The sequence below is a fragment of the Sinocyclocheilus anshuiensis genome, unplaced genomic scaffold (assembly GCF_001515605.1).
Source record: "Sinocyclocheilus anshuiensis isolate Anshui unplaced genomic scaffold, SAMN03320099.WGS_v1.1 scaffold726, whole genome shotgun sequence".
Lineage (NCBI taxonomy): Eukaryota > Metazoa > Chordata > Actinopteri > Cypriniformes > Cyprinidae > Sinocyclocheilus > Sinocyclocheilus anshuiensis.
This window is the reverse complement of record NW_015542365.1, coordinates 711,412-727,804: the sequence shown is the minus strand read 5'-3', so window position 1 is coordinate 727,804 and position 16,393 is coordinate 711,412. Positions and strand designations below refer to the sequence as shown.

The 16,393-nt window shown below is 35.3% G+C and overlaps 1 protein-coding gene across 1 annotated transcript in view; it reads right to left on the bottom strand.

The window, feature by feature from the left end:
• Positions 1-16,393, bottom strand: part of snx29 (sorting nexin 29) — a 144,067-nt gene that overhangs the window by 107,077 nt on the left and 20,597 nt on the right. Inside the window, exon 14 of the mRNA XM_016490979.1 lies at positions 13,627-13,712. Within this exon, the coding sequence (XP_016346465.1) occupies positions 13,627-13,712 (86 nt within the window). The remainder of the gene's footprint in view (positions 1-13,626; positions 13,713-16,393) is intronic.

The window sequence follows — 16,393 nt, the reverse complement described above, 5'->3', positions numbered from 1 at the left end:
AGATAAAAACACTAAAAAAACAGACCAAAATAAAAGACACAAAACAAACATTCTCTGAAGTCTAAAGGAATTAAAGTCCAATAAAATTGTCTCAAATTGTTCAAAGTGTTCACAGACACTCAACTAAAAGGAAGAACCTGCGCAATGAACTGCCGTATTGATGGAGAACATCAGACTTTACTAAGAAGCTCTTCAAGGCTGAGTATAGACATTCTCTTGCAGGAAACTGAGGCAACCTTCTCTCCTGGCATCCATGCAAATACACAAATAAGCTTCAACATGCATATCCGATTTAATCAGCCAAGCAGCATCTAATTACTGTTCAGATTAAACTGCCATTAGATATTAAGTCACCAGTGGCAAAGTGTTAATAAGATTGAGTATTGTAATGCAAACTTTAGATTCCTCACAGTCAAATGGCATGTATTTCTGCTAAACCTGTCTAATATAAGCTGGGTGTGATTAGTCATGTCAAATGCTTCTCGGCACAACACGATGAGTCCGAACCAAACTGACCTCAAGCATTTCAATAAATGTTCATCTGATTTGGCAGCACATGAATATTTTCCCTTGAAAACCCATTGTAGTCCAAAAATTAGCACAAGGAGAAGAGTATGAATCAGAAATAATACAGTCACATTTGAAAAGCCTGTAGGTCTAATGATGCTGGAACAATTTCTTTTCTCTGTAATAGCGATGGCAGCTGTTGTTTGAGACGTTTATGAGGTGAGCTCAGCTGGAGCAAACAGATGGTCCAATAGTTCCTGGTTTTGGCTAAATTTATATCAGATGTCACATTGACGAACTCAGAGATGCAAGGAACAACGTAAATCAGCTCAAACTGTTTGCTGCGAGAAAGAAGGGAGGAAAACCTTCTCGCATTGTACTCTGCATAAAAGATTTCAGTGTGTCAGCAGTAAGGGAGCACTAAATCATGGAGTCAGCTGCATCAAAATGTGCATGAAAAAAACATGTCAAAATGTCTGTTTGCATAATTAATGCACAGACCCCATTATGCAGCCTAAAATATGAGGGCAAGGGTACTGCTTCACGTTACAGACAAGGGCAACTGGAAATCTTTGAAAATGGAAGCTTATGTAACCCTTAGGCAAGGGAAGCTTTTCAAGTGAGCATCAGGTTGCACTGAGACAAGCAAAGAAACTCTTTGTTTCAGTATCTTGGAGAAGGGCTCACTGATCTTTCTCAGCTTGCAGCTGCACATTTTCCTGCCTGTAGGACCGGAATGAGAAAAATCATTCAATCATTCTTAAACATGAGTTTTTACGGAAACACTGCAAACTATTATATTAAAAAAACTAAGCAGCGCACAGAACCAATTAGTCTTGAAAGGTTAACCTAAGCCTTATTAAAGTTCTGTTATAATTAAACCGTAGACATTTTTTTCTCATTATTCAACACAAAAACCCAAAAATGTTACATAATTTTAGCCTAATCAGTCATCACAAATCAATAATTTCAAATTTGTCTTGTACCTGCAAGACACTACATCAACATTCTGGAATTAATGAGTATTACTTCTGAAACTATGTCCTTTAAAAGTATGTTACTTTTAAATATTATTAACCTGCAAAATTGATAAGTATAGCAGCCAGCAAAACATATAAAATATTACACTAAAACTGCACTGAATAACTGCTGTTTAAATTAATTGATAACACTTTACAATCAAGTGTACAATAAACTTATCATTAGCTAATGCAATAGGTATCATTAACTATCATGAACTAACTTTTTTTTTGTAGTTTTTATGCATATAGGTTAATCTTAATGGAATACAATAATGCATTTTTAACATTTCAAGTTAATTAAAAGTATTATGAACAAACAGAATTTTAAAAAAAAGACAAAAGAATAACAGTATATATTTATAAACACAAGCTTACACTCTTGGGCAAAAAAAAAGAAAAAAAAAAATAGACCAAGACCAAAATGGCTAAAACTAAGCTTTTAATTGTCTTAACCACAAATTATTGGTCAGAAAATTAGCTAAATTTAAGCAGATTCACTACTTAAAAACCTGTTAGTATCTCAGAAAAACATCAAAGACAGAATTAAGTGTTTGGCAGAATATGGGAGGTTTGATTTTGTGGAGTGATGAATCACGATAAAACACGAGTTGCATATTAATGTTCCAAAGCAGTGTCTCTGAAGATCTGATGAGAAATATAATAACAAATGCATCTCTACCACATTGAAGCTTGGATGAAAAAGTGTCATTGTGTGGGGAGCCTTTTTAGCGGCTGGTGTTGGTGAGCTACTTCACTGTGAGAAGTCAGTTAATGCTCTGGAGAACAGGAGAATATAGCAGAATGGCTTGCTTCCCACAACTGAAAAGTTGTTTTCTACAGAGGAATGAATAAGTGGCTCACAGTAAGAACAAGTCCACCAGGCTCATGTTTTGGCTCGGTCAGAGTCTATATGAACCCTTTAGTGAATATTTGGTCTCACATTAATCCCAAACAAACCGGGAGACATTTTTCAAGTACTCATGATCCGTTTGAAGCCATTAAAGGGTTAGTTCAGTCAAAAATGAAAATCAGGCTGCGTTTCACTCACCCCCGATGCATCCTAGGTGTATATGACTTTCTTCTTTCAGACGAATCCAGTCGGAGTTATATTAAAAATTGTCTTTGATCTTTCAAGCTCTATCGTTGTACTCAGCGGGTGTTGCATTCCTTCGGTTCAAAAGACGTGAAATAAAAAGCACCCTTCCACAAAAAAAAGTGTCTCACACGGCTCCGGGGGGTGAACAAAGGCCTCCTGTAGCGAATCGATGCGTTTTTGTAAGAAAAATATCCATATTCAAAACGTAATAATCACTTGAATCTAGCTTGCGCTCACTGTTGTACATGGAAGCAGTTCCGGGTGGATGACGTATGAGGTCAGCTTTGCGAAAGTATTTCTTTTAAATGCTGTAAAAAGTTTTTAGTCTATGATACCTAATGCAATCAGGAATGTTAAAGGTCACTCCACCATTTTTGAAAATAGGCTCATTTTCCAAAATTTAAATAGGAAAAATATAGAAACTCTTTGGTCATTTTTGAGCGAGATGCTAACGGTCTAATCAGATTCAATGATCTATGCTAAGCTACAGCTAAAAGTGCTACCGCCAGACCCGGAGATCGGCTGAATGGATTCGAAAACGGTAAAACTCAACTGTTTAACTCTAGGGAGTTGGAAAATGAAATCAAATTCAGGCTATGGTGACCCAGGAAGACTTTCATAAAATTAAAACTGACCCCATGTACTTTCCTAATACTGCATATTTCTGGTGTTATTGTGGACCAATCATCAGTGCCATTCCAAAGAAAGTCCTCAAAATCTTTATTCAGCATGTAATAATTTCTTCTTTTAAAAATACTACTGTTTCAGTTATTCCTGATGGATAAAATCACCCTACATTTTCTTTTTGTCATATATCCCGTTTCACTCGAAAAATGCAAGTAAAATAGACAGCAATTCACACAATTCATTTCAAATTCATGTTATGGCGACCCATAAACCATTTTTTTTTATTTTGTCTGTAGTTTGACGCAGCTATAATTCAAAAGAACTCTCATGCTTATTAGTTTATAATTAGTTACGCGTAAAAAGACAACAAACATAAAAGTTCTGGCTCCCAAAAGCTTATCAAGTGCAAAACTTGCCGGCAGCTATCACCTCCTCAGTCTGGCTGCTAGGTTAATAAGAAACGTTTCAATTAATCACGATAACCATCATGCATGTTGAAAAGCTTAAGTCACCACGCTGAGAGGCACATTAGCATGGGCCAGGTACAGGCAGCGTCTGCGTTTACTCTTCATCTCCTCACACCTTTTTGAAGCAGGGCCTGAGGACAGGCAGAACGGCCGGCCCCGCTTTGATAAGAGCAGAAGCGCCAAGCTGCTTCTCTGATGAGCGCAGGTCTGTTCGAGCGCAGAGCATTCCTGGAGGGCCTCAGCATGGTATAGGCCTCTGAAGTCCGGCTTCATCTGAATAATGTCAGATAAGCAGCTGCTACTCACCAGAACGCAACTGTTGCATTGGTTCCTTGTGCTGCCTACAATCTGTTGCCCTCTACTTCACCCTCACTGTATAGCAGTCATTGTGCAAGACGAACACAAAGTCAGTGACGCTACAGGGAGAAAACAGCCAAGTCAAAAACACAACAACTTTAAGATCTTGCTTGTACTAGACGGTGTAGAGAGATGGGATGAGAACATGCCGTGAGCAAGACTCATGCAAAGAAGAAACACATATTTAAAACGATGTTACAAATATTTTGTACACTTCACCTGACAACAATTTACTTTGTGTGTGAAGTAAATTGCTTTTATTTTCTTGCACAATTACAATTATAATGATTAAATCTTGAAATATCTGGATAAATACGGTATCTAGATATTTATGTCTTGAAATACATGCACTGATATTAAAACTGAGGCAGATACCCATATAAGTTGATTTCTTGTTATGGTGAATAACCAATAAATGACCAATTTTAAATTCTTTACTATTATGTAAAATAATAGTTTATTATTATATAAAATAAAACACTAAACACTAAAATCAATTTATTTAAAATGTTACCACTTAATTAAGGTAGGTATCACTACATCATAATGTATAGTATGAAAAATGGATATTCATTTTAGGATTGCATGTTAAAATTATTAATTTAATAACTCATTCAATTATAAATGTTTTTAAAGATTAACTTTAAGTAAGTATTAGATTGTGGCAAAGGTAATCTACATGAAAAAATAGAGGAAATGAAATGTACATTAAATATCCAATATCGGCCAATACTGATGTATTAGTACATTATCAACCGATAACCCATATAGTACAGGCATACCTGGAAATATACACTTTCAAACGTCTATCAAAAGTTTGGGTTGGAATAACTTAAATCAATGCATGGTTGCAAGATATAATTCTAATTTATTCATTGTATTAAACCTTTTAACTTGCCAACATTATTTTGATATAATGTTGATCATTATATTAACTTAATACAGTGTGTAGTGTAAACTCAAAATTCTGTGTTTAATGACTTTCGTAAAAAAAATAAGTTGTAGTAACTTAAAATTTCACAGTGGGTTTATGGTTCCCAGCATGCTTTGCATAGGACTGGATAAGGAGAATGAAGCTTGAAATTAAGTGTTATTTTATATATTTATAGTGAGAGTAAAGACCTGCTAGAGTTAAATGCTGTTATGTTTGACATTTAAAAGAGTTTCTATTATGCTGAAGTTTTTGTGGTTACCATATTGCTGAAGACTAAACTACATGAAGGTAAACACTAAAGACCAATTTTATTCAATAGCTGTAGATCAGGAATGTCCAAACCTACAGCGTTTAGCTCCAATTCTAATTAAGCAGCTGAATCAGCTAATCAAGGTTTTCATACTCATTAGAAATGTGTGAAGCTTGTAGTTGTTAAGAGTTGGTTGGAGCTAAACTCTGCCGGATATTGGCCCTGCAGGAGCAGGTTTGGACACACTGCTCTAGATCTAAAATAAATTCAAATTTTATGCCGGTTCAAAATTTTTTATGTGAAAGACCCTAAATGTTGAGAGTTGATACAATGTTAAGTTGACACAACTTGAATTTACTTGATAGTAAAGAATTTTGAGTGAACTCATATATTTTTGCGTACTTATAACAAAGGTTTTCTTGTTAATTTTACATAAAAACGCTTCAAGCTGAATTTACTTGGGTCATGAAATGGAGAAGTGATTTCAGTGATTTGGCAAATTTCAGACATCAGTGATTTGCTGAAATAATTGCTTATTTCATATGCAAAAAATATTAGCCAATCAAAGCATTTACATTGCAATCGCAGCATTTACATGGAAGTCCCACAGCAGACATGCCCCTTCCAACAGAGCATTCAAAGGGTAGAAAATGACCATTTATATCTAAATTATGACAGTTTTTGATGAAAAATAAATAAATAAATAGTGCTGTCAAAATTAATGCATTAACGCATGTGATTAATTTTTTCTGTTTAAAGTGTTAGAAATATTTAAAGCAATTAACGCGGGGCAGAGCTAGGGTTGGCCACCCCACTCAAAACTGCTGCACATCAAATGGGAGACTTTTCAGATGCACACGGAAAAGGTACAGGTGATGAGGGAGCTTCAGTAGAACAATAGTGAACTGCGGTCAGATGAGATGTTGCCAGGCCATATGTCAGTAAAAACCTATTTTCCTGTCCTGTCAGCTGTTATACTGTGCTCATAGCACATGCTCTTTAATTGCACGCATAAATGTGGCAGCGCGCAGTATATCATTTCATATTAAAGCACAAAAGAAACTACAAGCATGCAATGTCCTAGTTATGTCGTAAGTTAAGTCATGAAGTTACCAAAAAGACTATTAAAGCTGCCTTAAAACTGAGCATGCATGTAAGTATGTGTTATATATGAGTCACATTTAAGAACATGACTCTGAAATGCACTGGAGCAGCCAGAATCCAACACACCCGATTCAACTAATCAGCTCATTAGTAGAGATATTAAACCTAAAGTGGGTCAGAAAAGATAGAGAGTTGTCAGACGATACTATGCTTGTCAGATCCGCGTCATGTTCAGCAGTGGCAGCTCTTAAAGCAGCCAAAATATGATGTCTGTTAATCAAAGGACAAAAGAAAAAAAGAGCAGGGATGCACCGATATGAACATTTTGGCCGATACCGATAACCGATAATTCTTTGTATTTGAAAGCCGCTAACCAATTTGTTGGCCGATAAATCTTAATCCAAATTTTTATATAATTTTTGAGAGCCTGATTACAAAAAAGTCTCAATATTAAAAGCCATGCCCCAAACACTTCAACATAAATCAAACATAAACTGTACAGCAGCCTATTTGAACCAGTGTTAAGTTTTAAAATTAATTTTACACTCCTATTACCAACTTTCTTCATCAAAAAAAAAAAGCCTTACAAAAAAATAAATAATGCAAACAAGTCATTGGACAATATTAAAGAACCAAAATGCACATGCCATGGATAAATAAAACGGAATAGCCTCCGAACGGACAACAATGAAATTATTTTAATTAAACCATATTGTTGATGAAAATAATGAGAAAAGGTGAAGTGGTGGTTATTATTAATAATGCATCAATGATTTTGAAAAAGAAACATCTTAAATTAATACCAAATAGCAGCATTGCTGTATGAGCTGCGTGCGCTGTAGCCGAAGAGCTGAATGAACACTGTATTATAAACACAATATTTCAACATAGCGAACTTAACTGTGCTAGCCATGAAGGTGTAGGCGAGCTCTGTTGTGGATGTGCTCTTCCCATAACAACGAGTTAAAACACGGGTGCACAAAGATTCCACAACATTGTTCTAGAGTAATGTTCTCATTCTAATTTTATGTAGCCTATATGACAGACTTGCCCTGCACATATGTTGCACTTAACTGTATTTTCCTTTTTGAAGTGATTCCAATCTTATTTCAAGCAATTCAAAACCATCATGACGAACTGTGCGCATCTAAACTATCTCCGAAAGAAATAATGCATTATTTATCAGCTTTAATATATCGGCCAAATTTTCTTTTTGGGTCGATAATGGTAACAGTAAAAATTAACATTTATCAGCTGATACCAATATGGTGGCCGATATATCATGCATCCCTAAAAAAGAAGAAATCAATAACTTTTGTAGCTTTAAGGATTCATCTATATTTAATTTAGAATTTATTGTCTGATAACTTTATTCAATTTCTGCATATTTCCTACTTGCTGAAGGGCACAGGTAGGGCTATGCAAAAAATCGAATGCGATTTTCATGCGCATCTCGTCAGTGAACTTAAATTAGAAGTTTATATTTTTTAAAGTCTAATAAATGTTAAAATTGATAGCTCTCAATTATACTGTAATGTTAAATAGCTATAATCAATGGTTAAGTGTTAGAAAGAAAAAAGTAATAATTTCATAGAGACATCATTAGTATTGTTATCAACGATACTCACCTTCAGTCATAAAAAAGATACCATTAATATTAAAATATAAAAAATATACTGTCTTTATGTTGTTTCTACACTAATTTGAAGATTTGAATGTGAAATTATTGCAATATAAAAGTATATTTATAAACTTTAATGTTAGATGGAATTAATCGCGATTAATCAGAAAAAAAATGTGTGATTAATTAGTACATGTTTTTAATCGATTGACAGCACTAATTATACGTGCGCCTCAGGAAACATTATAAAAGAATTGTAAAAATGCATTTCATGACCATTTTAAAAAGTGTGATGCAAAAATAGTGCAGTAAATCCAACACATCATTTTTACCAGTGAAGATTTTGTGATAAATACTCGTTCAAAGTTTTATATGCTATTAATAGATGTTTGTATCAATTCAGAGTTATCAGAGCTGGCATCATGCAGAAGAATATTTTAGTGTTGAAAAAATCCTGTTACACTACTCCTGTAACAGCTCAGACAGAAGAGTTTTCATTCTGATGTCTTTATTTACCGGTCTCGCCTTGTGCTTTTTATTTGAGATTGAACCTCACTGAGATAAAGGCTTGAGTAATGATGGGCAAATGTAGTCCACCCTCTGCCCTTTTTAGTCACCTGTTTGTTTCTCTCTCTCTCTCTCGTAGCACGACAGGATCCGAATCTCAAATTAGTGCCGGCATCACACTCTGACTGTCAGTGGAAATCTCGAGGTCCACCATAGCCAAGAACCAGAGCGCCCGCTCTGTCGCCGGAGGGGAGCATCTGTGGAGATGTCAGAGGATGGCTTGACAGTAAATGAAAAATAACCACAGGCAATAGAAGCCATCGCTGTCCAGGTGCTCCCACCGAGGTATCTGGTGTACACCTGCCTGGCCTCTCTATCTTCAGGCACGACAGCTGTGCAATAACGGACACGACTTGAGCCGAGAGTTATGAGGTCCCTGTTTAACCTGTGGGCGATGATTAAAATGTTCATTAACACCGTTCATTAACAGGTGATCAGGTACGTCATCCCGCCTTGCCGAAGACCACCTGGCCCCACCTACGCGGCCGCTCATCTCCGCTCTGCTGTGAACGCACCCCTCTGATTAATAAAGACCAAGCTCTCTCACACACAATGGGGATCCGCATTAGTCAAAGTAAACACAATAACCCACATTACCCACACACGGCTGCACACTCATCTACACCTCTCTACCAAAGCAGAGGCGTGAACAACAAAACGGCTTCACTTCCAGAGCCCAACAGGGAAGAGTAAATACAATCCGCCGTGTAATGAATTTGAAACATTCAATTATTAACGCTTTTCTGGCTGCACTAGTGAAGAATGGCCATCACTGACTCACTGATGATTAACTGTGGCTGTCATTGGAGACAGGCGAAGGCCCGGCACGTTTATTCATTTTTAAATAGCACACTGATCCATTTCCTAAACTAAGATTCATTTAGCCTGTCAGAGGCTCTGTAATGAATGCATTACAAGTCAAGCAGGGCTGATAAAGCAATGAATCCATCGCAATTTGAGTGCCAAAATCTCACACTGTGATAGGCCTGGGCGGCATATGAGTAGTTTGAGAGGCTCTCATTTGATGAAGAACTAACTACTTACTGTGTAGTATACATTGGGAAAAAAAAAGATAAAAAATGATCAGGCTAAAATGTCAAAAATTATCAGGCTACAAAAGATTGAATTTACAAGCAATCTTTTTATCAACTTGTTTTCTTTCAATTAGCACAGGTTTGGTATTTTTAAAAGGCCGGTCATTTTTGACAGGGAACACCAAATTAGGTAAAGGATTTTCAGCACAGTATAATTTAACCACAAGAAACAACTTTCAAAGTGCATTTAAAAAACATTTATGTAAATGAAAGTAATATTAAGGTAATATTAATTTAGTGTGCTTAATTACATATCTGAATACTGAAAAAAAATTACACAATTAATCATGCCCCCAACTCATATGGTAAGGTAAGATAATTTTATTTGTCCCCTTGGGGAAAATGATTTGCAGCATTATCAACAGGCATATATACATTACCATTCAAATGTTTGAGGTTGGTACAATTTTAAAATGTTTTTGAAAGACGTCTCTAATGCTCACAAAGGCTGCATTTATTGGATTAAAAATACAGTAAAAACAGTAATACTGTGAAAAATGTTATTACAATTTAAATATATTTTGAAATTTTATTTATTCCTGTGAAGGCAAAGCTGAATTTTCAGCAGCCATTACTCCAGTTTTCAGTGTCACATGATCCTTCAGAAATCATACTAATATGCCGATTTGGTGCTCAGGTAACATTAACATTTATTTTTATTACCAATGTTGAAAATGGCTGTGCTGCTTAATATTTCTTTTCTTTGATAAGCAGAAATTTAAAAAGAACAACAACGTGCATGTCATTACTTTAACTTTTGATCATTGTCTTTGCTGAATAAAAGTAATACTAAATGCCAAACCACACTTACCAGGAGCAAAAGTCCTTAATAAGAGATGCGTTCTTGTGTGCAAAGAAAGCTAGACTAACAGAATGTAAAAGTATGAAAAATTTTTTTTTTTTCCTTTTCTGAAATGGTGCAAACTGTCAGCTAAAAAAAAACAGCACAGTGTTAGAATGCTAATTAGAGCACCACTGCTAAAATATATATATATTTTTTTTTAAAGGGAAAGGAATCTAGATAAAATTGCTGACCACAATAATTGACTAGTTGGTTGTTGGACAACTAGTCAACCACTGTGACCCATTCCTGTAAATTCTTATTTCACCCTACACAGATAAAGATTTATTTATTATAACGAGCCGCAGAACTACCATCCATCATCTGAGACAAATGTAGGGTTCTCTCAGCTCGGGTTATCCCAGAACTTATGACTCTCCCTTTGACCTACATTTCTGGAGAAAAGAAGAGAAACAAAAAAACGAAAACCCCAGCTGTTTCTGCTCTCTTTGCAGCCTCTGCAAGTGACGAGACACTTAACCTCTCTCATTTTCATGATTTCCTGTTCACTTCCAATGCCTAATAAAAGGATATTTGATATGGGAATTAAAAATATTATTTCATTTCACATTTTGGTGGAGCAAGGTGTTTATCTAATTGCATGCTCTAATCCAACACTTGCAATAATGTGATAGCAGTTCAACTTTAGGGAGTCACAAGGAATTCTTTTTAAACATATCATGATCTCAGAAGCGTGAGTTCACCTAAGATCACATCGGGAGCATACTATCATTAAAGCAAAAAAAAAAAAAAAAAAGAGCTCATATCATGTGTGCACAGTCTGACAGGACATGAAAAAGTCTCGAATTGTGCACTTGTATATCAAATTGATGTGTCCCTACCATCCTTTTCAGTTGCGGTTCAACGTCAAAGTCAGAGTACAGTACGGACACATCATTAGCCCAGAAGACATGGAGGGAGGAATCGTTTAATCCCTGTTCTACAATCTAGTGAGCTGCCTCGCTGTCTACAGCCTAAATAGACAGCATCCTAACAGTCACAGAACCTCATATGTGAGTGCTCTACATAGGCAGTGCGCCATATAAATAGTGTAGACTTAAATAGTTTGACGCTAGTACTATGCAAAGTTATGATAGCTCAGTAATAAGCATTACAACAAATCAAAACAAAACACCTGAAAATTAAAAAATTCAGTCATTAATTACTTAAAACTGTATATTAGAATAACCAAGTATGGAAGCCTTTTTCTGCCACAGGATAAATAAAGGAAAAAGGTAACTGCAACTTTTTATCAATTATACTTTTTACAATTCAGACTTTTTTCCTCAAAATTCAGAACTCCAAATATAAAGTCGGAACTGAGAGATATACAGTGGGTACGGAAAGTATTCAGACCCCCTTCAATTTTTCACTCTTTGTTATATTGCAGCCATTTGCTAAAATCCTGCAATATAACAAAGAGTGAAAAATTTAAGGGGGTCTGAATACTTTCCGTACCCACTGTAAATGCAGAATTGTGTGATTGCAACATATCAACACATGATTTAGAGATAAAAGTAGAAGTCCGAGATATAAAAACTTGCGACTGCGAGGGAAAAAAGTTGTGATATAAAAAGTCACAATTACCTTTTTTACTTTTTATTTTGTGGTGGAAATAAAAAAAAAACTGAATTGAGAGATGTAAACTCAGAATTCTGAGAAAAAAATGCAGAATTGCGAGATGTCAACTTGGAATTGCTGAAGTCTGAGTCTTGCAATTCTGTGATTATATCACCGAAAAAGAAAAACTAAAAAAAACAAAAACACAAAAAAATGTATTAGATACATTTTTTAATAATTAAATTAATTTAAAAATAAATTAATAGTTTAATTAAATTTAATTTTCACAAATATTTGAAAAAGAATTCATTTACACTGAACTACTTTAATCGATACTCATAAAAAAATGTACATTACATCTTTTCACTTGAGCTGGTCACAATGCATTCTGAGAATGCATTTTCTGTGAAGGATACATGCAATGCTATCATAAAATGTGGCTAAAACTGCATAACATTTGATTAAAGGCAAGGAACTACTATGAATAACATCAAGTTGGGAGCACATCATCAATGCTTTAAAATGCAGCCTCCATAGGCAGCTCACTAGGTTTTCGAATAGAGCATTAGACTCGCATGTGGCCACCTCTATTATTCTAGTATTATTTCTTGCAACCATGGCGAGACAGCGTAAGCCAGAGAGAAAGCAAATGAGGAAATTTGCATCAATAGTGCTGTTGGTGCGTCCAACAAGGAGCCATAATAGACCCGGCACACACAGCATGATCCAGCCGTATAAAACTCTTTATTAGGCATCCGTTTGGGGTTTCTCTGAGGCTTACTCTCCTGTGGGACCTCACTTCCACACACAGATCTGACTGATACTGTAATACTACGCAATGACGAGCTGTGAGATCTGCGACTGCTGATCTGTGAAGATGAGCGTGTTTGTCAAATCCATTAAAGAGATATAAAGCGCAATCATAAAGATTCGCAACCAATTGGTGCTGGGTGTGCATCACCCAGTTAGCTGGATTTATAGGAGGGCTGAGATGCAAACAACCCACAGAGGAATTTTGATAAACGCTTTGCATATCAGCTCCTGTAAGGTACACTTTTACTTTGCATATTAGAGCGTGCTACCACACTGAACTTATGAATTATGTAGACTGAATTATGTAGAGATAATTGAAATTCCCACCAAATCGCAGAAAAAACTAAAATTACAGACACAGGCTGTTCAAACATATGACCCACTGAGGGATGTCATGTCATTCATCACACACATGCTAATAGTCTGCAGAAGCGAAAGAACAACTGCAATCCAATATTTCAATATTTTTTTATTTAATTAGAACATTTTGGGACCCTTCTAAGCCCTCCAGGGGCTTGGAATGTCTGCACATCCAACGCATCACTGCACAGATAACTGTTTTTTTTTTTACACAAAATATAATTAAGTCTTTTTCTCCACAAAATCTTTCACGTTAATGTGTCTGACTTTGGTAAGGTGGTTTTATGTGGTTACAAGTTTCAAAAAGTTTTAAAGCTACTAACCACCAAAGTAAATGAAAATGGCTGTACGTTATGAGGTTGCCACATTTCGTCAAACATGCTATCGTATGAGAACACTGCCTTACCGTCATTGCCTTGGCTGCCTTCCCTTTTCAGCATTTGGACAGCTCCAACATATTTCTTCAGCTGGACCTTCAGAACCTCATTTTCTCTAAAATAATACAAATAAAAATGATAAAAGAGATCAAATGTGCATGAAAGCTGCTGAGTTCAACAAGAAGCTATTTTATATTCAAAAACATGTTAATTTAACATAAAATTAAAAAATGAGCAGGCTCTCAGAGAACATGTGGAGTTAATAAATAAAGACAAAGCTAAACATGCAATTAATTAAAATAGATTGAAATTTTAAATAGATTACATTTTTTAATTAAACGTTGTTATAAGTTTGATCATGTTCTGTAATTGTTAATAAATGATAAAAAAACTAAAAAAAACAATAGCCTGATAATTTGCAGTTTAGACCTATTTATTAGGGATGTCCCGATCAGGTTTATTGTGTCTGTCCATCTGTCAGTCAAGTGTGAAGCAAGATGCAACACATAGCAACGTGTTATGACAACGACGTCTGATTTGTTACTAAAGCACGCATCAAAATAAAAATAAAATATCAGCCCCGATTCCGATCCTTGAGATCAGCTCGGGACATCCCTGCTATTTATGTTAAAAATTACTTCCAAATATAATGCTGAATGGCTATAAATATTCATTTTATTCCCAGAAACTGAAAAAAAAAAATGTATTAATAGTTAGCAGTATTATCGGCTTCTTGTATTCCTCATAAGTCACTTGCGTCTGATAAATGAATAAATGTTAATGTTTTGGTATTGATATCAGTAATAATGTCCTTGACAGCAGTTGGTAATAAGATACTGTTAGACAAACATGATTTAAAAAATACTTTATATTGATTCTACACCAATTGGAGGACTCAATGTTTAAATATACTTATGACTGCACATTTTGAATGTTAGGTGTGATTAACTGCACTTAACATGATTATTTGCTATTAAATCACAGAAAACTGAGATTTTTTTTTTTTTTTTACATTTTTATTGCTTCACAGCCGTGATTTAAATATAATTCCACCACTTTTTGTAATAACAGTGCTTTCTCCTTTCATGCTCCTTGGGTTTGGAATGAACTGCAAAATGTACTCAAACTGGATGTACTTCCCTTGAATAATTTTAAATGTCTTTTGCAAACTCTTTTATTGGAGATTTGTAATTGTTTTTCTTTATGTTTCTTTATTTAGTGACTGTATATGAGTATTTGTAATGTTGCTTTATGATCTGTCTTGTGTGAAACTTTGTGCTGCTGTCTTGACCTGGTCTCTCTAGAAGAAGATATTTCAGTATCTCAATGAGATTTTCCTAGCTAAATAAAGGAAATAAATAAAATAAATAAACAGCTTGCATCTTCCATAACATTAAACAGACCCGCACCACTGAAACTAATTTAATACAGTTAGACATTACAAGAAAATAATGCATAAAAAGATATACTAACATCATCCAACACTATCCTGACATTCAGGATGTATGTGCAGTATGCATGAGGAGCCCACTGAGAGACTCCCACAGCAAGCCCCCCACTGAATTCAATTCCAGGAACTGCTTTACACAAAGTTTAATAAGGCTGTTCTGGGGAGCGAGATGTGTGTGCGTGCGTATGCGAGCTTGCTTACAAGGCTTGTTACTGGTGGTTTGGGAAAATCAATCAGAATCAATCCAGGTTGTGTTTCTGTGAAAAACATCCCTTCCTATTCCTACAGGACGCCTTTTGTAACTCGCTTATCACTGCCCATTGCATACCCTACAATAAAGGGAGAGAATGAAGGAGATCAAAAGGCGTCTGGCAGGCTCTCAAAGGAGGGGACTCGGTCATTTTTCGCACCGGTGAGCTGCGTACAATTCCGCGGCGATTTAATTAAAGTTAATAAGTGACAGCTTCTCTATAGGGAGGACTCGGCAAGTCAGGTGTGCCACATTGATCTTTTCCATTGCCCCTACAGAGCGAGTCACAGTATGCACACATGCTAGTGTATTCATATTAGAAGACTAACATCTAGCACAAGAGGGGAACTGCTGGTGTGCCTCTGAAGGGCTTATGGGTCATTTAGTGGTCTACTTAATGAGTGCCACCTTGAACATACACATAATGTCATTATCTTCAAAGTAATAGTTGCATTAATGCGTGTGTATATAAATAAATTATCCATATCACAAAAAAAAGCCACTGTTCTTAATACACCAGGTCAATGTTTTCTCACTTTAAAGTCCTGTAACAATAGTTTTAATTAAATAATTTAACTTAAACACACTTGTGACATATTAATACCTGAAATACGTCTTTCTTTTTGTATTCAAAAACACTCTACTACGTGCCCTATACATGTACTCTTGTACACCCAGAAGAGAAACATTTTCTTTTAAGATCCATTCTTCCACAATGAACCACCTAAATGTAAATCCAGCAGGGAAATTGGTTCATAGAAAAACTATTAAAAGCATGAGCTACAAAGGATTTGCTAGACAACCGCCTGGTTGCAGAACTCAAAGTTCCACAAACCCATAATGCCCATTATTCCTAAAAATTCAATCATGTATTCTATGTGTTTAAAATTCTATTTCTATTTTTTATGCATTCAGTAGAAAGTTCCACAGAACTGTAACATAAAATCAGACATTTCTATAAATGTAATAATTGTTTATTATGTATTTTGGCTTATTAACTTTCTGATGCATAATTATAAAATCACAGATGATCAATTAGTTTTATAATCTTAATATATATATATATATATATATATACAGTATATATATATATATA